Genomic DNA, 20,211 nt, shown 5'->3' with positions numbered 1-20,211 from the left:
GAAGCTGCCATTTACGCCCAGTACATGCCATGCCACATGCCACATGCCCTGGTTTGGTGTTCCGATTCTTGAGCCCGGGAATGGCAAGGGTGACATTGGGGCTCACTGGCCTTTCTTGCTCGCGAGGGCAGCATCGGCAGCCTTGAAGCGGGCGAGAATTCTGCACGCCATGTCGATGGACATGAGAAATGCTGTGTAGAGGTTAGACCACCCGCAACTACAACAAGGCAAGCTGGACAAGGGAACCTACGAATGGCAAACCACGGCCCAAATAACTGGAAGGTCAAGGTCCGCTTCACCTCGGGCGAGTACGCGGCAGGGTCCCAGTACGCGACGTCGTGGATGCACACGAGCGTCGTCAGGGCCGTCTCAAAGCCGTACAGGAGGAGCAACAACTCGGTAGCGCCCGACGTGCCGCGGCGCATCACGCCCAGTTGGAAGACGGCGTACAGGACGGCAGGCAGAATGAATGCAAACTCGAGATACAGGAACAGACCCATCCAGCTGTCGTGGCCAGATGCAGTCTCGGGCGACCACTGCCCAATCGGGTCGTTGTATGTCGCGACGTAGTCTTGCTTGATGTTGTAGGCAAAGTGCAGCGGCGCACCGGCAGGCTCATACATGGAAGAAGGGAAGAAGTAGTCTAGCCCATCGATAACTTGCAGTTCACCTCTATCAGCACCATACACCATGCCGGCACGTAGTCACGGGCGCACGGGGAGAATGGAGCGGCTTCTTACGGACGATGATGGGGACCTGCAGCACAAACCACGCCAGCCACACGTGGTTCCTTGCCGACGTGTTATAGACCGCCATTCTGAGCGAGGGGGAGAGCAGGTCGCTGCGAAGCGCGGAATAATAATGGTTATGATGGCGAATGAGGTGGAGATCTCGTGCCGGTATTGTACTAGTAGATACAGAACAGTGCCTCTGGACAACCGAGCATTGACGGGACGTCGCGCTGGGTTCTCCTGTGTTTCAATGATTTTCGTTTGGACCCAACAGTGAGGCTAAGCCGCTAAGGATTTTCCGGGATCCCTGTACTTAGGTACATGTACCTAGCTTGGCCCGCTGCAACCACAGCGTCCTCCAGGCCCCCGCAGGCTCCTTCAACCTAGGTGGTTCTCCGCGTATTTCAGGGACAAACGGCTGAGCTCGAGCCCCAAGCGTCGTTGCATCCCAACGCCCAGGGCAAACTATAATTAGTGCGGCACATTGAAAACAAGAGATGGTGGTTTCCTAGCTAGTTATCTTGGGTATGAGTATCAATTGACTCATCACTGCCACTCAATTGTCCACTTCGTTGCCCGAGCCCGGAGAATTGGGAGGAACGCCATACTACCTGCAATCCGGCGGAAGAGACGATGACAACAACCAAAGGATCCCGGGAGAAATCACGCCAAAAACTCATTTGGAGGCTTTTTGTAGGTACTGGCATAACCCTAACCCCCCATTGAAGACCAGTCGTAATTAAGTGGATTATCCCGCATACCCTTCAGCATGTTGATGTTTTTGGTACTCTCCTCCTGACTCATCTTGACCCCTTGATTCTACGCTGGCCGCGCTTTGTTCTTATTCAGCTCCGGCTCTCGCACCGACGCCGAGTCTGACGCCTTTCTGGCTGCATCTGCGAGGTTCCTCGGGCTTTCTTTCAGTTTCTCAGGGACCCTGATCTGTAGATGTCTACAGCGTCAATAACCTCCCGGTCATGGGAATTTTCATCATGAAGCCTGGAGTTGGCTTTTTGACGGTTCAATTTGGTAAATACTGCGTTCAAGAAGTCCGTGTTATTGATAGACTCGCCCTGTCCATCTAGTATAATACGTCCCCTCAAAGTAACCCTTGCCCACTGTAGGTGAATAGTTCGAGGTAAAGCATTTCGATAAACTTGGCCTATTGTTGCGCCATATTCAGACGGAGCGACGCAGCGACAAGGATGCGGTCCGCTTTGTGACGCGTGTGTTCTGGAAATACCGGCCTCTCGGGTCTAATTAGGTCTTGCGGGATCCTGGCCAGGGCCTTCAACTGATTGCTAAGTTAGGTGGGGGGGTAAGCGAACACTACTGATTTAGAACATTCTGTATAAGCAGGAGTCCCAACTAACCCTCCAACAAAAGAAAGGGTGATCTTTTTATTTACAAAACTTCAATACAATCTTTGATATCCTCTGAATCATCCGCTTCTTCCGCATCTTCTAAAACCTCTGCTGCACGCCCTACAGCTCTCTGGGCCTCACGAATAGTCTGAATATTCGCAAAGGTGGTATTTGGATCTTCTTCAACCTTCTTCTTCTTTCTGGCTCTTATTGATTCGAGAGTGTGTTCTAGACCTTCAATCTTTCGCTTCCTAATAGCCAGTTCAAAGGCCTGTTCATCCAAAGCCTTACCAATCTTTCTGAGGAAGAGCTTATCCGCTGGCATTGCTTTGATGATGCGTGCGAACTTCTTTGCCTGCTCAACGTAATCACGTGCCTTTCTAGGAGTCCTCCACTGCACCCCATCGTCTCCATAATCCTCCAGGATTGGCATACGGAGTGTGCGAACCTCTGGGGTAACTATAGTAGTTCTTAAGGGGCGTGAAGTATTAGAATTCTTGAGGAGGAGTGGGCTTCTTAGCGGTTTGTTGACATTCAAGGGCCAAAGGCCTGATGCCTTCCATCCTGACTTAGCATTACTCTTAGTAATTGCCTCTGTGCGTGAAATCTGGTAGCATTCCAGAAAGGCACGTTTTCCGGCTACAGAAGAGTCGTCAAAGGCGTTAGCAAGAAGGTCCTCAAGCCGTCTGCGATAAAGTCGTTTTAGGGGGCCAAATATGGCCAAATCTAGGGGTTGGAGGACATGGGAAGTATGGGGAGGCAGATAAGTAATGTGAATATTGTTTGTGAATGCCTCCCACATATAATCGGCAGTTGTGTGGCTGCCATGGCCATCAATAATAAGGAGTCGTTTCTCAGAGGAGTTTGCTGGCTTGGTGAGAGGAATGAACACATTTTTTAACCATTTGAGGCTTGTCTCATCGGTAGTCCATCCTTTCTCAGTTGCTGTAAAGAACAAATCCTGAAATGGCTTCATATCCAAAGGAAACCATTGTTGTTGAACGCTTTTCCCCTTAAAAATGACCAAAGGAGGAAGGCAACGGCCAGCTGCTGAGATGCATTCGACAAAAGTGGTCCAAGTGCGGGTTCCAGGCTGTTTTTTTTGAAGCGCCTTAAAGGCACGGCTTCCAATGACAAGGCCGTTGGTTCCTCTGCCTTCCATAATACCAGATTCGTCCTTGTTCCAGCGATTCTCTGGCTTAATCGCCTTGATAGCTGGTGTTTGGAAATGGTTGAACCAAGGTCGAATTGTTGACTCTGTAGCGCAGTTGACGCGGACCGAATCGACTCTCTTGGCCCTCTGAGTCTTCAAAATTCGATTGCGGTTAAGAAAGGCACGGCACCACCCCTTTCCAAGTGGTAAGGAGTCCCCCCTTTCAGCTAGAATACGGCGTGCAAGCTCCCTGATCTGTGCATGTGTAGGGGGCAATCCTAAATCTTGTTGAAGAAGAATCCATTCGACTAAACGATCCTCTTGGGTCTGTGTAAGCCTTTGCTCATCTTGATGAGCAACATTTCGAGGTAGGGAGCCATGTAGACGGCCATAAAGGGTAGAGGGTGGAACGTTCCATTTTCGCGCGACTTTGCGTAATCGATGTGTTCTGACGGCTTCCTCGCAAGCCTTGCGGAGGTCTTCTTCTGTATATGAAACCATTGTCAAGAGAAGAATAAAACGAATTGAAGATGAAGAGAATTGGAAAAGAATTGGTTGAGTTATGGGCTTTTTATATAAGAGGGTTGGTTGTGTTCCTCGCTTATCTAGAATGTTCTGGATCAGTGGCGTTCGCTTACTCCCCCACCTAACTTAGTGCCTAACAGGATTGATGCTTGGCCGCCAAGGTGTCTTTGTCTCCGCGACAATCAAGGCAAGGGCTTGCACGAGGAACGGTGAGACGGCAGCCGTGTTTGTTTGATTTGGGGTTTGGTGTAGATAGGTTAGATCGCGTGAAATTTTGTATTGACTACCTATTGAGTTCCCAAGGTAGTGTTGTCCGTGATCGGGGGTGATTGTTGTGTGTGCTGTATTGCTCAGTTTGCTTGGCCGTTAGCATAGGGGTCCTTATATACACAACGTCTAAAGGACTTGTCACGTCCCCCTCGCAGAATACAATTGGATCTTGTTTTTCTTACCCGCCTCCGGGGTTGCGTTGGCAGACGACCAACAACCGGGTTGTCAGACGACTCCACCATGTTTGGTGTTGGACGAAGAGACAAGGGTTAAAGTAGGTACTGTGAACACTTCTGCCGCGGGGGGTTTGGGGGTTTCTCCCCTTTTGTCAAACAACTCCACTTTGGCTGGCAGCACCCCGCCAAACAACTCCGCTTTGGCTGGCAGCACCCCGCCACTCTTGCTGGGATGAAAGAGCGTTTTCATGCTCTTTCACTGGAATCGATTGCCAAATCCGTGCCAGCAGGCTAATCCTTCCAACAAATCCCCTGCCAAGCCGCTACCATGCCCGAATTCTTCCAAACTTCAGCTTTCCATGTCCCCAACCAGCAGCGTGGAAAGCCGGGCCCGAATGAATGAGCATGCGGTCTCGTGAGTACTATCGGGAAGACGGTATTTTGCGCGTCCATTCTAACCTTGGAGTTCTTCTTTCTACTCGGGCCTTGAAACAGGTTGTCCCGCAGTGCCGCCTTGTCTCACGCCACCACTCCTCTCCTTCTTGATCCCCACCCTGAGAACCTCCATAAGGCTGAGATAGTCCTTCCGCTCGAGGGCGTCGACCCACTGCTCGACGCGTCGGAGGTAGAAGCCGGCGCCGCATCTTGAAACAGCACCCAGGAAATCAACCTTGAGGGCGCCATCGGCGATTTCCATGTCCCACTCGGGCAGGCGCTGGCGCATGTGGGCAGCATAGACCTTCCTCAGCTGGGTCTGCTCGTACTCCATCAGGTGGATCCAGAAGAGCTCAGTCTTGCCCTCGTTATCGAGGCCGTCGTCGAGCCCCGACCTGGCCGAGGTGTTGCTGCCGTGGTCACTGACATCGGTGTAACGGTCGCGGTCGGGCATGTCGTGGCGGGTGGCGCCGCGCAGAAAGTCGGGCACCTGCAGGGCTGTCCAGCGCGGCACCGTCGCCAAGCACTGCCAGTCAAGGACGGCCGTGATGCGACCAGCATCGTCGACCATGATGTTGTGGAGCGTGAAGTCGTTCCACAGCACCGTGCGCTCGGGCGGATGCACGACAGCAGGGAAGAGCCGGGGAAGCATGCGGAGCAGCTTGCGGGCAACACGCAGCACGCCCTCGGTATACTCGCGGTCGTCATGGTGCTGCGTATCGGCCAGGGCGTTGGTGTGTTCCTTTGTGATGATACTGAGGTGAGCACGAAGCCAGTCGTAGCTCGACGGAAACGGGCCGCGCGGGACCGTGTAGTGGAAGTGCGGGCCCGAGAAGAAGGCGCTCGAGACGATGGGCCCCGGGCTGGGCGTGTTGGGGACGCTGGGGACATGGCTGCCGGCCTGGTCGCCGCCGGCCTGGTTGTCGCCGGCCTGGTCGGGCCCGGTGCCCAGAGTACCGATGCCGCGGAAGCCGACCCCCAAGCTGCTGCAGCGAAAGAGCTGGGCCTGGAAGTCTGCAACACGAGCGGCCAGGGCCTCCTTCTGGGCCATGGTCATGCCACGCCACCGGTAGTAGGCAGGCTTGCCGGGAACAAAGTCCATGAGAATCCACTCGAAGCCAATCTCGTTTGTGGAGGTGTCGTCAAAGGCGACGACGAGGGGCACCGGAATGTCTGTGTTGCGGCGCACCAGGGCCAGCGTAGCCATCTCGCCCCGTGTCTTGTTGCGTGGGTCGACGGGCAGAGACACGCGCATCATGAAGCGGCCGCGACGCGTGTCGACCAGATAGAGTTTGTTGAGGGCGCCAGCGGCATGGAAGTGGACAGCACAGTCGCCCTCGGCGCCTTCGCCCTTGCCCTCCTCGCCCTCTTGCGAGTGGGGAGTGGGAATGCCCAAGTGACGGCGGCAGACGCGCTGGATGGCGTCAAGGCTGGGCTCTCGCGTCCAGCACGGCTCCAGATCGATGCCGCCGTTGTCCCAAGCGAGCCCGTCTCTGGTTGCGTCCCTGGTCATTGTCGGTGACGGGACTGGCCTCTGTCGACTTTACTTTGATGATAATTATGGTCAGTCGAGTGAGAGTCCAACCCTAACTCGAGGGCGAGCTCCGACCGGGCGCCCAAGCACCGACACCGACACCGACACCGACACCAACACTAACACAGACACTGACACTGACGCTGGCCCTGAAAGTGAAACTAGCACCGACACTGGCACCGGCACCCTGCATGCTCTGTGTTGCGCCCGGCACGATGGGGAGCCACAGAGACGCTCACCGTTTGCTCTGCTGGGTATACCTATGACGTGGTTTGTACGTAGCAGGCGGCCACGGACCGACCAGAGGGTTCGGGTGCCAACTGCGAGAAAAATGTTTGGTTGGATTGGGCTGAGAAAATCAAGAACCCAAGTGGGACTCTCACTCGTGCATTCCCGAGCTCCCATTGGCCAGCCCAAGCCCCTGAGCTTGGCTTGAGAGAAGCAACCACTGGGCACGACTACTATACAGCCTTTTACATACCTACTTACCTTGCCTAGGTAGAGATTACTGTAGGCTCCGAGAGAGTGAGAGTTTCAAGATGGAGAGACTCAAGGATCCGAATCTAGGCGTGGCTTTACTTATTTACTAGGTACGTAATTAATTACTTCCATGCATGACATTGTAGCCACCTCAACAGCTCCCAACCATGATGATTCCAGTTGGGCGTATAATTACCGTATGTGCTCCATAAGGGACCCAGATATCGTTGAGGCGTGCAAGTCTCGACAGCGACATGCTGCACCTGTCAAACTCTCGAATAATAAGGAGTTGAGAGATGTCCAGCGTTACTTCCCCCGCAGCCAAAATCCTCTGATTCTATTGGCCCTCCGAATAATGGGGGCGGCGCAGCATACCATCGGACCAACCTGGTTGAAACGCGTCAGCTGCGTGGTGCCCTCCAATTACAGCTGGCAGACGGATACGGAGTACTTACTGCCCCCTCTCTCACCTCCAGCTTTGTCCCATGCCCGGATTGAAGACTTCCATTGATGATCGACGCCTCAATTCACCGGGACCTCACTCACCGGAACCTCACTCACCGGAACCTCACTCACCGGGACCTTACTCACCGGGACCTCACTCACCGGACCTCACTCACCGGACCTCACTCACCGGACCTCACTCACCGTGACCTCACGACCTCGCCTCAAACACAGCTCCGCTATGGACTTCCCGTCGCGATCCACCCAGGGTCTCGGCCTCAGACAGTCATCCGCCGCCGCTGACGAGACCACTAAGCAGTTTTTCCACCATTCCTCGGCCAAACGCGTCAGCACGGATGCCGTCATCACCAAGGCGCTCAAGGAACAGTATCCCAACCTCGAACTGGTCGTCGCCCCCGACTACGGCGTCGATCTCATTGGCTTCGCGTCTTCGGGCCATGCCAGCTTTACCTTGGTCGACGACGCCGGCGACGGGCTCCCTTCGTCCGTCATCTGGAAGGGCTACGCGCCCCCGGCCCGCCGTATCGACGGCAGCCCCGGCGCTCTGGTCCAAAACCTGTCATTCGCAAAGTTCTTTTACACGTGGAAGGGCCACGAGTTTGTCGTCTACGTGGTCAATGGCCGCGACGGCACTGGTGCGTGGCCCGAGGTCCGCAACAACTACATCCTGACCGCCGACACCCTCAAGGCCGACGCCCTCATCGTCGCCGCTGGCCAGTGGGCCAACGCTCTGCACGACGAGATCTGGGTCTTTGACCGCGGCATGTGGCAGAAGAACGCCGAGCTGTTCCAGAGCATCCAAAAGGCCTCGTGGGACGCCGTCATCCTCGATTCCGACATGAAACAGGCCCTCATCGACGACCACGAGTCCTTCTTCGACTCGCGCGCCACCTACGGCCAGCTGCAGGTCCCCTGGAAGCGCGGCATCATCTACTATGGCCCTCCCGGCAACGGGAAGACCATCTCCATCAAGGCCATGATGCACACGCTGTATGATAGGAAGGAACCCGTGCCTGCCCTCTACGTTCGCAGCTTCGCTTCCGTAGGCGCCCCTCCCCCCACTAACCAGTTCTGGCAGTAACTCCAGCTTCCCCTTTGGCTATTGGGTACCTACCTACTTTGCACCAATTTGATAACTGCTAATCACCCAATTGCCTACCTCTCGCCGTCACACAGTGGGGCGGCCCAGAACAAGCCATCATGGAGATATTTCTCAAGGCCAGGCAGCTGGCGCCGTGTTACTTGATTTTCGAAGACCTTGATTCCCTAGTGTCGGATTCGGTGAGGAGCTACTTTTTGAACGAGGTCGATGGCCTGAAAAGCAACGACGGCATCTTCATGATCGGCAGCACCAACCACCTCGACCGCTTAGACCCGGGAATTTCGGTACGTACCTACTAATTGTACCGCCATTTTGCATGATTCAGATTGTCTGGCAGGTGCCGGCCTCGGAGTGATCAAGTGGTCTGTGACTAACTCACTTTGCAGAAACGCCCGTCCAGATTTGATAGAAAGTACTACTTTTCAAACCCGAGCCTCGAGCAACGGGTTGCGTATTGCAAGTTCTGGCAGAAGAAGCTAGCCCACAACAAGGCCATTGACTTTCCAGACAAGCTGTGCGGCGCCGTCGCCGAAATCACTCACGACTTCAGCTTCGCGTACATTCAAGAGGCCTTTGTTGCTTCCCTGCTCTCTATTGCTCGAGACAGTACCCGAACTGCCGTGGGCGGTGCAACTGCCAACGAACTCGAAGATGGTTGGGTTGGAGTCTCGAGGGGCGACGATGGCGAGGACCTGGATGATCTTATCCTCTGGGTCGAGCTCAAGAAGCAGGTGGCCATCCTGCGTGAGGGGATGGAGGGAAAGCGGCAATCCGATATCCCGGAACGTGAGCCATTGAATTAACTGCCTGACGCGTGATTGGAAGCACGACCATATGGCGATTCCGTGAATCCCGAGTCGGAAGTTGGAGCGAACGATGCCGTCACAAATACAGGCACTATTGCTGCACTTGCATGTGGTCTCGGGAACCGGCAGAACGTGATGGCCGAGTTGAGTCGGCTTATGCTAAGATTCTGATTGTGTATTATTTGTGATGTGACCAAACGAGTGCGGCGGGAGCCTTCCCCTGGATTGCACAGCCAACATGCTGGGTGTTCGTCTCGAACGGGAATGAACGAAGGGCAGTCAGTGAGCTGCTTTAGCTCCGTGCTCCGTGCTCCGTGCCCCGCAAATCTCTCGGCGCCCAGAGCGTCTGCGCCTCTGTGGCGGCCAACCTAGTCACATTTTCATCCTGGACGGTACCTACAGCACTGTGCCCGACGAATGTTGGGTAATTAGCACAAATCGAACCCTTGGTGAGCATCGGCGCAACCATGTGCCGAAGCTTATGGCAGTTAGGTAGCACACCAGGCTAGCTTTCAGGCACGAATGCATGCAGTGGTGCTGCGCAAGGCCATCCAGGTTCCAATTCGGGAAGCTATTGGATAATTAGGCAGGTAAGGGACATGATCCAGGAGTCAGGTGAACCGTACGGCATTCTCAGATGTTTACCTAATAATTGCAATAATCACAGGGTTTGTACTGCCATGAAGACCATACTTCATTCTTCCAACCACCACACTTGGAACAAAAGGCGAGTGACGATTCTCGCCAGCGTCTCCAGGTAGTCACCCTAGTCTAGCATGTTGGTGGCCTGACGCGCCATGGGTTGCAAACCCCCATGTCACATTTCATCGTCTTATTCGTCCAACTTGACTGTTGTGGTGGCTTGCGCTATTATTTAGCGCCAGCTGCAAGCCTCGCAACGAATACGAGAATACAGGACGAATTATTTTCTTGGCATCACCCGTCCCACCCATGTCCACACTTCGCGATTTGGATTATAAGACCACCTATGGTCCTCCCAAAACAAAACAACCAGATTTCCGGCGCCAGTCTCACTTCCATCTCCTAGCTCTTCCAACAAACACACTATCAGCCAGCCACTCTTCAATATGAAACTCGGTTCCGCACTCGTAGCCTTGTCGACGCTCACCGCTGGCGTTACCTATGCCGCTGTCGTCGACCGCATCCTCTTGATGGGCGTATTTCGAGTCTCAACCACGGTCGGGTGCCCCTTAGGACCCTCAGATCTCAACCAAATTGGCCTCGGCGCGGATAGCCCCGACTGCCGCAACTTCTATGCCAACACCACGTACGGATCCATCGACGTCCTAAGCTGGTCTCAGTACTGCCAGCTCACCCTCTTCAACACGTTGGACTGCTCTGAAGGGGGCATTGTCTCCGGGCTGGGATGCTGGTCTCCGCCCGGCGGCATCAAGGCTTACAAGGCGACTTGCCCCTGGAAGGTATGGTGAATGGGGATGGGGGAGGCTCGGAGGCAAGGCCAGAATTGATTGTGATTTGGTCTTTTGGTATTGATGGCCCGGAGGCTACCTCAGCACGAATCGATCGAGCCTCTAATAAGGTCTCACGCGTTGTGAACTTTTTTTGGATACTTTGCTGGCCACCTAGTTTCTCATTTACAGAAAATCTACGTTCCCAATCCGCGGATATGATGCCACAAGTGGACTTAATGGGAGCGCAACAAAGTTATCTAGGTATGGATACCTAATTAATTACGTCTATATATCGGAACATGTCACGACAATAGGGATTAGTGAGCAAAAGAAGGACCTAGACGCTGCCACTTGATTCTTCGCCACCAGATTTTGCCACTATTCATAGCTAACTATAAAAGAGAGACTTTTGGCTCTCCCAAAGGAAACAAAAAGTCAGACCTTTTCAGACAATTCAAGCCTTACCTCCCTGCATCAAATGCTTCATTTCCGTTGCCCCGTGAATGCGCGTGACAGAACGCTTATCTCTCGCCCACAACTACCCCACAACATTTTAATTATTCGAGTAAGTAATGCCACACTATTGGCTGGTAACTTGTGGATCTGTGTGTAAGTGCAGTGCATAATCTACCGCGTGTGGACAGTGAGGAGAGAGGAAGAAAAATCAGGGGGTTCTGAAAGAGAGTGTTGACTGTAACTGTTGAGGCCGAGGCCCGAGCGGGGTGCTTGATTGTGCGTGATGCAAGCGCTCGACTAACCTTGCCAGCCCAAACATCAATTCATGTGCCGAGTAAGGCGCTCGCCTAGGGGACCCGACATTTTCTTGCCCGCTTCAGGTGGGTGACCTCGACCAGAGTTCGATGATTCCTCATCGCTTGCTCTGTCAGCCGGTCCCAGCCGGTCCCAGCTGACCGCTAGAAGCGTGGACCCGCTTTCCGTTCCGAGGAACCTTGGTGGGGTTTTTTGTTTACTGATCAGGTCGTTTGGGTTTTTGTTGAGCCGGATTTTTCTACCGAGTTCATTCACATATCCAGCTTGTGATTAGTGATCGGGCTCATAATGGTGCAATACAACAGCCCCGGTCCAACTGGGAGGCGTGTTGTTTATATGGGGAGCACTGTCAGTCATTCTGCCAGACAATTTCACTTTGTCCGAGACTCCAAGTTCTGTCCATGTTTGCAAGCCAAAATCCACACGCCTGCCATATCCACTTGCCTTTTGCAGCGGTTCTTGCTACGGTCTTGTTAACTTGAATTGGCCCGCGCAGGTCTGCTTCAACCTCTCATGGGCCTTGGACGATTTTCACTCACCAAACACATTACCAGCTCGCTAGTCGCTGCCTCTCAACCGACGACTTGCACAAAGGCTACCAAAATGACGACCGGGGAAGGCGTCGCCATTGCGCCCTTTGCTCTTGCAGAGAACAGCGATGAGACGACAGCCGAGGACAGCGAGAAGGCAGAGGCCGGGAACAGCGCGCCGGTATCGACCTCATGGGACACGGATATCAAAAACCCGTACAACTGGCCAGCAGGGAAAAAGGCATGGCAGGTCGGCATGGCGGCGTCGGCGGCCTTTCTTGCGTGAGTCACGACGCGAGTACTTGCACCATTGACCATTGACCATTGACCCGAGGCTCGGAAGACTCGGCATGGTGATGGTAGTGATGCATCAGTGAATGCTGACGACCGACGCGTTGCTCGAGAGCAGATCCATGGGAACCTCCATCATGACGTCTTCGCACAGTCAGCTGATGCAAGAATTTGGCGTCACGAGCACGGCAGCCATTGTGCCCTTGTCGATATACGTGTTTGCGCTTGCCCTTGGCCCCGTGGTTGGGGGTCCTCTGTCCGAAACCATTGGCAGATATCTCGTCTTCCTGTTTTGCGTGCCCATTGGCGCCCTTTTCGTCGTTGGAGCGGCCGTGACGCATTCCTTTGCTGCCCTCTGCATCTTGCGCTTCCTCGCCGGATTCTGCTTCGCCCCCTGTCTTGCCATTTCAGCTGGCGTGCTCAACGAGACATACAAACCCGAGAAGCGAGGACTGCCATCTACCCTCTTTATTCTCACCCCCTTTCTCGGCCCCGGCCTGGCCCCGGCTATCGGATCCTTTGTCACCAACAGGAAGGGCTGGCGATGGACCCAGTATACGATGCTCTTTTTTGTCGCGTTCACGATGCTAATCACGATTGCATTCGGGCGCGAGACATACCACCCCGTCCTCAAACGCCGCCTGGCTAAGAAGCTGGGCCAGCCCGTCGAGCCGTCGCCGCCTCTGGCCAAGAGGGCCCGTCAGTTTCTGACCACCGCCCTCATCCGCCCCATTCACATGCTCTTCACAGAGCCCATCGTCGGTCTTGTTTGCCTGTACGCGTCGTGCGAGTTTGCGACCCTCTTTACCTTCTTTGCCGCCGTCCCGTATGTCTTCCAAGGCGTCTACAACTTCTCCATTGAAGACACGGGACTGGTGTTTCTGTAAGTTGTTTCATCGTTTGTGTCTTCGTAAAGGGGCAAACACCAACTAACGTGTGTCTCCGACCACACAGATCCATCGTGACAGGCTGTCTTCTCGGCACACTTACCATCATCATCTGCGACATCTTGCTGTATCGACCACAAGTGCCCCTGCACCCGGCTCATATGGTCCCTCCGGAATACCGCCTCTATCCCGCCATGATCGGAAGCTTGGGGCCGCCGATTGGATTGTTTTGGTTTGGGTGGACTGCGAGGCCCGAAATATCTTGGGCAAGCCCCGTCGTGGCCATGGTGCCGTTGTGAGTTCTTACCCCCCCCCCCCGAGATATTTAGCTTCCCAACACCTACCTTGATTATAATGCCGATGCTGATTTTCACCGTTTAGCGCCTGGGGAAACCTGTGCATTTTCATCAGCACAATGCAGTACATATCAGACACGTATCACGGCACCACGGTGGCGAGCGCGGCCAGCGCCAATAGCTTCGCCAGATACGGACTTGCCGGTGCATTTCCGCTCTTCACAATCCAGAGTGAGTCTCACCCACACCCAGGCACCTTTTGAGATATATCCCATTGTCCCATTGCTCATCCTGACTGCAATTTTGCCAGTGTACTCCACGCTCGGTATCGGCTGGGCAAGTAGTCTCCTTGGTTTCATTGCTCTAGTCCTAATGCCGGTGCCGTGGGTCTTTTTCAAATTTGGAAAAGGAATTCGAGCAAGGAGCAAGTACGAGACGGCGTCTTATTGAATTTGGCCTGGAAGAATTGTTTTACTGTCATACGCAAGCATATTCGGCAGATTGCCGATGTTAATTCTGTACTAGCTGCAGTGCCATTTAACTCTGTCACGGGAGAGGGAGTCGTACTGGTTACTGTAACTGTTAACATAGATTATAATTAAGCATCTACGTCTCCAAAATTTGTGCTGAATTGGGCCACGAAACCTGAGGGACGGTCCTCTATATGAAATAACGAGTCCTTTGATGTATATTTTCGCCATGTAGAAGGAATAACGGAGTTAATTGCATCGGGTGCGGGGGAGCAAGGAACAAAGCCTATCAAAGCTCCACCCCAGCAGCCATAGCGTGCAGCATGCCATGCACGCTTGGACGCGCTATCTGAGGCACGCAATGAAGAAACGTCTCGGCACACATGTCCACTACGACGCTGGGATGCAGCGATTCATGCCGTGTGTAGCATCCAACCAAGTCATGACACGCTCTCTGTTGAAAACCGGCTCGCTAGGTAATGTACCTAGCGTGCAGTTCAAAGGTTAAGGACCCGTCTCGAGCGGCAGCTCGAGAGAAGCCCCAACTAATGCCGCGACTAGCGCACAGAATCCAACATTTCACTGCAAGCCAAGGACACTGGACACGAGTCAAGAATCAGGCCACGGCGGTACGCTCAATACCTACAGCAGGTTTAATATCGACCCCTCTCCCTTCTTTCCATCTCTGCTCGCCCGGCACATTGGGTACCTATCTATTAGATCCGTGTCTTGCGATCGAACAACTTACAAGCAGCTCGAATATATGGGCGTCTATTGCATTACCGGCACAAATCGTGGCCTCGGCCTCGAGTTTGTTCGCCAGCTGGCACAATCAGGCGGCCACACAATTCTCGCTGCGGTGCGCTCTCTCTCATCCGATCTCGGCGATTTGAACCAGGTTGCTTCTCCTACGACACATGTTCTGGAATGCGACACTGGAAGCATCAAGTCAATCCGGGCATTCGCAACCCAAGCTGCTCAAGTTCTGGGGCCCGACAAACCAATTGACTTCTTGATCAACAACGCAGGCATCAACCTGGGATCATCGCAAAACTCGTTGGATCTTGATCCCGACCATCTAACTGCCATGGTTAACGTCAATGTTGTCGGCCCGGCCAAGATGGTCGAGTTCCTGCTCGGGATAGGGTTACTGTCGAGCCGTGTCCGTGTCTTGAACATGACATCGGGTTTGGGCAGCATGCAGTGCAGCTCCGAGACGAATCCAAAGTGTGCCGGCTACAGTATTTCGAAGGCGTCCCTCAACATGCTTACTATTCATCAAAGTAAAGACCTGAGAGAGAAGCTATTGGGAGCAGTGGTGATTGCGATGGATCCCGGCTGGGTCAAGACGAGGCTGGGTGGCAGGGGCGCTATACTAGAGACGCACGAGAGCATCAGCAACATGTTGGATGTCTTGGACGGATTGGGGGATCAAGATAATGGCAAGTTCTACCAACGCCTGGGTCAACAAGTCCCTTGGTAGGCACAGGGTTTGATAAAGGCAGCCATGGGGCCTGAGAAGGTAAACGAGTCTACAAGTCATTAAAGCAAATATTATGCTCTTCGTTACTTCATTTCCACTTCGTCCAGCGGCTATCGCACGAAAGAAACTTCAGTCCAATCTAGTCATAGGGCCAACATTCCCAAGGTCCTGGTACCAAGATAAGGCAGAACAGAGATGGTAAAAGCTAAAGTTAGGATAGCAGTCAAGATAGACACCATGGCCAGGTGGCGGAGTCGGAACCGTCGGTCATTGCGATAGTGATGCGGAGCCAAGGGACCAACCATCTTTGCGACTGGGGCGACGTGCTGTTTCTTGGCCGTCTCGAGAGCCATGCTGAACCCGGGCAGCCCATCCACGCTCCACGCGTTCTTGGAAGCCCAGTATCTAATAAGAGCGCCAGGGTTAGCAGAGCCCTTGGCCGAGAAGAGGATATAGGGGTGTCGCACTTTTCCACGCTCTCTTTGGATCTCCCTTCATCGAACCGCCTGAGCATGTTGGACCAGTAATCGTTGAGAGTGGTGCGGAAGTCGCGAAAGTCGTAAAAGGGAACCGAGAAGCCGCAGGAGCTGCCGACTTGATGCACATCGACGACAACGATGGAGCGCGTGCCTGCCAGAAGTTGGATGTCGTGTTTCTTGACAAAGTCGGCGAAGGCGGTAGTTGCGCTCTCGAGGACGCGGCCGTGACCAAAGAGGCGCACGATGCGGGGTGGGCCGTCAAAGGCGTTGAACATGACAGTGATGCGGCCGTTGGCGGGCTCGTAGAGGTGCGCAACTGTCTCGCTGCCGCTGCCCGTCAGGTCCAGGTACCAGAAGGTCTTGTCGTCGAGCAGCCCGAAGTAGGGCCCGCCCTTTGGTGACACATTGACATGGCCTGATCCAGCGAGAGGCGCTGTGGCGACACAAAACATCTTCTGCTCGAGAACCCACTTCATGAGCGACTCCGGAATTGTCTCGTAAAACTGGCCCATTGCTGCTGCCGTGGCTTATTTTCTGCCGCAATCTCGCCCAAAAGGAGTCGCTGTTTGTCGCTGTAAAACTTAACACTAGACCGATAAGAACTAAAATGACGGGAGGTTGGATGAAGAGGTGACGAGAGTGCCAAAGCCAGGCATGGAAGGTGTCTTGTAGAAGACTAAATAGCTTGGGGAACCCGTCCGAAAGGCGTATTGATATGCAACAGTGCCTTAGCTCTCCTAATACGGGTCCGTTGGAGATAAGGTCGGGCGGGGGATGTTAGGGCAGTACTGTACTGGACATACAGTATTTGTATACATACACACCGCAGAGTATATGTACAGCGTAGTAGGTTACGGAGTAGGGTAGGTACTGAATGAGCTAACGAGCCGAGTCACACTGGTGGGGATGTATTTTTTAACCCTAACCCAAGATCACGTGGCGGTTGCAACTCACTCTGGCTAGCTTGGGCTCGGTCTTTTGCCCATTTGTGCAAAACACCAACCTTGCAGCGCTCTCCCCTGGCGCCAACAAAATGTTCAGATAAAAGTCGGCTGTGAACATAGGATCAAACTGGCAACCTACGGCGGCAGCTGTGACGAATACGGGCCAGAATTTGGAGTAATTTCTAAATTAAAACGACATCAGCGTGTTAGCTCAGCATTCATTCCGCCATTCTGAATCTTACAATTCCCTTTTGATCCTGAAGCCCAACCCTCAACTCTCAATCTACCCTTTCGCCTGTACTCGATTGAAACCTGAAGCTGCACAGTTGCCATGGCACCCCGCGACAACCGCGATGAACCGAGCTCGTCATCAGAGCGCGAGGACAATGCCGGCGCTCCATTTCCCGGCAAGCGGCGCGGGCGACGCCACAGGCCACCGTCCAACAATCCTCAAGAGGACATACTCCCCGCTGCACCCTCTGCCATGCAGTCGGAGGGAAATCATACGGCAAAAGAGGCCGCATTTACCACAAGCGAGACCCAGTCTCGCTTGAACCCGCCTGCCAGTACGCCTCTTAGACCTCCAAGGGCCAAGACGACAAGCTGGACTTCGCCCCCTCTCCTGCCTTTTGTCTCAAACCTCGGACGGGAACGAAAAACGCAACCTGAAAGCCGACATATACCCACTGGTATTTCTTCGAGTCCTAGGCTGAGGCCCGCCGGCAGCGGTTCATTGCTAGGCCCACAGGGAAGATTCGCGCTCTCGCCTCCAGACGCCGAGGACCTGGCCGACCTCATTCGCGCTCTTCCCGGCTTCAGTCCCAACAAGCCCGCACTGGGTGCCAAGGGAAAGGCAACTGCAGCAAGTACCCTCGTTGGTGGAGACCCCGCCGCTGAGATTGGCTCCTCGCCCTCTCATACAGACCCGAGTCCGTCTAGAAGCTATGTCCTCCAAGATGAGGCAGATACAGAGACCCTCACCGACGACCAACGCGGTGCAGGGTCGGATGAGAACGGTGCCGAGGCTGACTCAGTGGACCACCGGCGCCAGGAAACCATCAATGCCATCATGCGGAGATTTTGCACGAGGCTTGACTCCAAGATTATCGCCATGAGAAATGGCCCGCCGTCGAGATCCACCCATTCGCCACCTAGATTAGTGAAGGAGGAAGGAGAGGAAAGTTTTTGGCAACACGAAGCGACACCTGATCTGTTGGCCACAAGGGGTCAACCTCTTGGCCAACCTGCTGGCCGTGTGAGCCATAGTCCCGTCTTCATCCGTGGACAGATGGCCCTGTCGGCGTCTCAGGCCGCCGAACCCATACCTGTGTTGCTCCATGCCGCTTTTCAAAACTTACCTCCGCCGCCACCCGCCAGCGTACCCATGGAGGCCTCCTCACAACCGCCGACGCCTAGTTACACGCCTCCGTCTGGCCAGGGCTCTGGAGTGGTTGGCATGTCCCATCGAAAGGGATTGCCGCAGCCTCCCCTCCCAGCAACTCAAGCGATGCCGACAGCTCCTTTAGCTCCACCCCAACAAACGATCCCAAGATCTTCCACATTGAAATCTACGCCCATGACATATATGCCGTCAATTGTCTTAAAGAGCCAGGCAGAAGAGACACCTAGATCAAGGGGGGCATCTCGCGGAAGCCCCCCCTCTTCCCTAACACCGAAGCCTTTGGTAAAGCCAAGGGCCTTGAGAAAAAGATCCGCCAAATCAGATGCTGCCTACGAAAGCTTTGTGCCCCAGCAACCGTATGGTCAACCAAGTTCATCCAACCTTGGGGTTGGAGCTCCATCCAATGAGGGCGGTCTAGGCGGGTTCAATACGTTCGCTATAACCTCTAGAACAGGTACCAGTCTCCCATCAGGCCAGGTGCTGAACCTGTATCAAAGCCAGCCTGCCACTCCCACCCCGCATGCTCCTGCCGTTGGCTTTGGTTTAAGCGGTAGCCAGTACCCTGCTTCGGGTCCAAGCATCACACAGTACGGTGGTGTTTCTCCAAGCACACGATATGTCGGCTCAGCGGAGTCTACACAGGTACCCCGAGGTGGTATGCAGAACCAGCTGGCGTCTCCGAGAAACCAGGGTCCTCTCGAGCAGCGCAATGCCGGGAGAGGTCAACCCCGGGACGACGAAGACGATAGCGATCACGATGGTAGGCGGAAAAGGTCCAAGCATCCTGCTTCTGCTAAGGCAACTGCCAATAACGCAGAAGTGGGCAAAAAGTTCGCTTGTCCGTACTTCAAGCGCAATCGCAGGAAATACCACAAGTGGACTTCATGTCCTGGGCCAGGGTGGGACGAAGTGCATCGTGTCAAGTATGTTGCGTTCTTTCCTTGCATACTGGGGTTTCATTATGATTTATCGCCCTTGGATTCATGAACCACGGCTTATCTTCCGCAGGACCCATCTTTACAGGAGGCATGCGCTCCCCATTCAGTGTCCTCGTTGCTGGGAGGTCTTCAAGAGCGACAACCAGCTTCGTTCCCATCTCCAGCAAGATCCACCATGCGATATTCGCGAAAGCACACCCGTAGAGGGTTTTAGCAAGGACCAGGAAAAGAGGCTTCGGAGTCGCAAAAAAGTGCAAAACGATATGACAGACGACGATAAATGGCGCGAGATCTACATGATTTTATTTCCGGATGACGATAGAGAGACGATTCCGTCGCCATGTGGGTCCTGACTCCTGGTTCGAGGCGTGTGGGCGATTTTCGGCATCAGGCCATCGCATGCTAACCAGACCCGCGGTAGACTACGATGAATTGGACGAAGAGGCCAACGAGAGCAGTGTCGGCGGCAGCGAACTAGAAGAGTATGCAACCTTTATTCGGAGGGAGATGCCAACTCTGGTGAGACGCGAGCTTGAAATGCTCTTTCAAGACCAGTTTCAGGATGTCGACGAGCGAGTGCGACCAAGAGTTGCAGACATCGTGCTCAACCTCCAGCCGAGGTTGCTTAGACTTTTCAAGCAGTCTCAGTCGCCGCTGAGCGGGTACGGACCCCAGCATGAAGTGGCTGGGAGTGGTAGTGGCAGCGATCCGAGTCTGACCCCCTCGCTTTCTCAAGGTACAGGAACAGGAACAGACTGGGCGTCGGCGGAGGGCACTGATCATGAAGGCGCTCTCCCGCTTGGTGCAGAGAATTTCGTCTTCGATGTTCATGACCTCTTTGACTTCGATGAAGGCGCAATAGCCACAAACCTCAACTGGCACGCACCTGGGCAAGCCACCCATGGCGGGCTACAACCACAACCCGCGACACGAGACACCAACGTCAATGCTTGGGACTACGAGTTTGACAAGCTAATGAATCCATCACTGTATCCCACATATGGTGGTGATTTGTCGGGTAGTTATTCCCATCCCGAGGCGAGCAACCAGGACCCAGCGCTGGCCCCATTAACAGGACGGGGCGACTTATGATATCGGCTGAAGTTATCTTGGAGATTTGTCACGAAGTTGCTTCTCTATTTTATGTTACCTTGCGAGACGATTATACATATACAAAGTCCTAGAATTGTATAACCCAACTCAGAGACGTTCCATCCCGTAGAGCCAAAGCATACCTGTCTAATAC

General features: G+C 54.1%; 8 protein-coding genes across 8 annotated transcripts; 5 read left to right on the top strand and 3 right to left on the bottom strand.

Annotated features, from left to right (window-relative positions):
- Positions 1–102: 102 nt before the first annotated feature.
- B0T26DRAFT_660037 (transmembrane protein 6/97) lies at positions 103–816 on the bottom strand (the record flags this gene model as incomplete). The annotated part of the gene is made up of 3 exons (XM_060438994.1): positions 103–191; positions 251–658; positions 741–816. The coding sequence occupies 3 exons, from the start codon at positions 814–816 to the stop codon at positions 103–105; spliced, it is 573 nt and encodes a 190-aa protein (XP_060289248.1).
- Positions 817–4,694: 3,878 nt separating this feature from the next.
- B0T26DRAFT_744658 (phosphotransferase enzyme family-domain-containing protein) lies at positions 4,695–6,167 on the bottom strand (the record flags this gene model as incomplete). Its single annotated transcript, XM_060444443.1, has 1 exon — positions 4,695–6,167. One exon carries the CDS (start codon positions 6,165–6,167, stop codon positions 4,695–4,697), a length of 1,473 nt encoding a protein of 490 aa, XP_060289247.1.
- Positions 6,168–7,353: 1,186 nt separating this feature from the next.
- On the top strand, positions 7,354–9,038 carry B0T26DRAFT_660311 (P-loop containing nucleoside triphosphate hydrolase protein; the record flags this gene model as incomplete). The annotated part of the gene is made up of 3 exons (XM_060439024.1): positions 7,354–8,175; positions 8,310–8,519; positions 8,622–9,038. 3 exons carry the CDS (start codon positions 7,354–7,356, stop codon positions 9,036–9,038), a joined length of 1,449 nt encoding a protein of 482 aa, XP_060289246.1.
- A 1,025-nt stretch (positions 9,039–10,063) lies between these two features.
- On the top strand, positions 10,064–10,989 carry B0T26DRAFT_733965 (uncharacterized protein). Its single transcript, XM_060443170.1, has one exon. The coding sequence runs from the start codon at positions 10,130–10,132 to the stop codon at positions 10,490–10,492; it is 363 nt and encodes a 120-aa protein (XP_060289245.1). The 5' UTR covers positions 10,064–10,129; the 3' UTR covers positions 10,493–10,989.
- Positions 10,990–11,848: 859 nt separating this feature from the next.
- B0T26DRAFT_757589 (major facilitator superfamily domain-containing protein) lies at positions 11,849–13,699 on the top strand (the record flags this gene model as incomplete). The annotated part of the gene is made up of 5 exons (XM_060446263.1): positions 11,849–12,057; positions 12,185–12,949; positions 13,021–13,248; positions 13,335–13,480; positions 13,560–13,699. The coding sequence occupies 5 exons, from the start codon at positions 11,849–11,851 to the stop codon at positions 13,697–13,699; spliced, it is 1,488 nt and encodes a 495-aa protein (XP_060289244.1).
- Positions 13,700–14,136: 437 nt separating this feature from the next.
- On the top strand, positions 14,137–15,314 carry B0T26DRAFT_523631 (uncharacterized protein). The gene is made up of 2 exons (XM_060435496.1): positions 14,137–14,222; positions 14,281–15,314. The coding sequence occupies exon 2, from the start codon at positions 14,483–14,485 to the stop codon at positions 15,200–15,202; it is 720 nt and encodes a 239-aa protein (XP_060289243.1). The 5' UTR covers positions 14,137–14,222; positions 14,281–14,482; the 3' UTR covers positions 15,203–15,314.
- A 64-nt stretch (positions 15,315–15,378) lies between these two features.
- Positions 15,379–16,193, bottom strand: B0T26DRAFT_618551 (uncharacterized protein; the record flags this gene model as incomplete). Its single annotated transcript, XM_060436029.1, has 2 exons — positions 15,379–15,607; positions 15,670–16,193. Coding segments are annotated over 2 exons (753 nt in total), but the record flags the coding sequence as incomplete, so codon positions are not given.
- Positions 16,194–16,683: 490 nt separating this feature from the next.
- On the top strand, positions 16,684–20,191 carry B0T26DRAFT_523540 (uncharacterized protein). The gene is made up of 3 exons (XM_060435495.1): positions 16,684–18,950; positions 19,036–19,307; positions 19,387–20,191. Exons 1-3 carry the CDS (start codon positions 16,957–16,959, stop codon positions 20,055–20,057), a joined length of 2,937 nt encoding a protein of 978 aa, XP_060289241.1. The 5' UTR covers positions 16,684–16,956; the 3' UTR covers positions 20,058–20,191.
- Positions 20,192–20,211: the final 20 nt, after the last annotated feature.

This window comes from Lasiosphaeria miniovina, assembly GCF_030549165.1.
Source record: "Lasiosphaeria miniovina strain SMH2392-1A chromosome Unknown B0T26scaffold_9, whole genome shotgun sequence".
NCBI lineage: Eukaryota > Fungi > Ascomycota > Sordariomycetes > Sordariales > Lasiosphaeriaceae > Lasiosphaeria > Lasiosphaeria miniovina.
The sequence above is the reverse complement of the archived record's forward strand: the minus strand, read 5'-3'. Positions and strand labels throughout refer to the sequence as shown.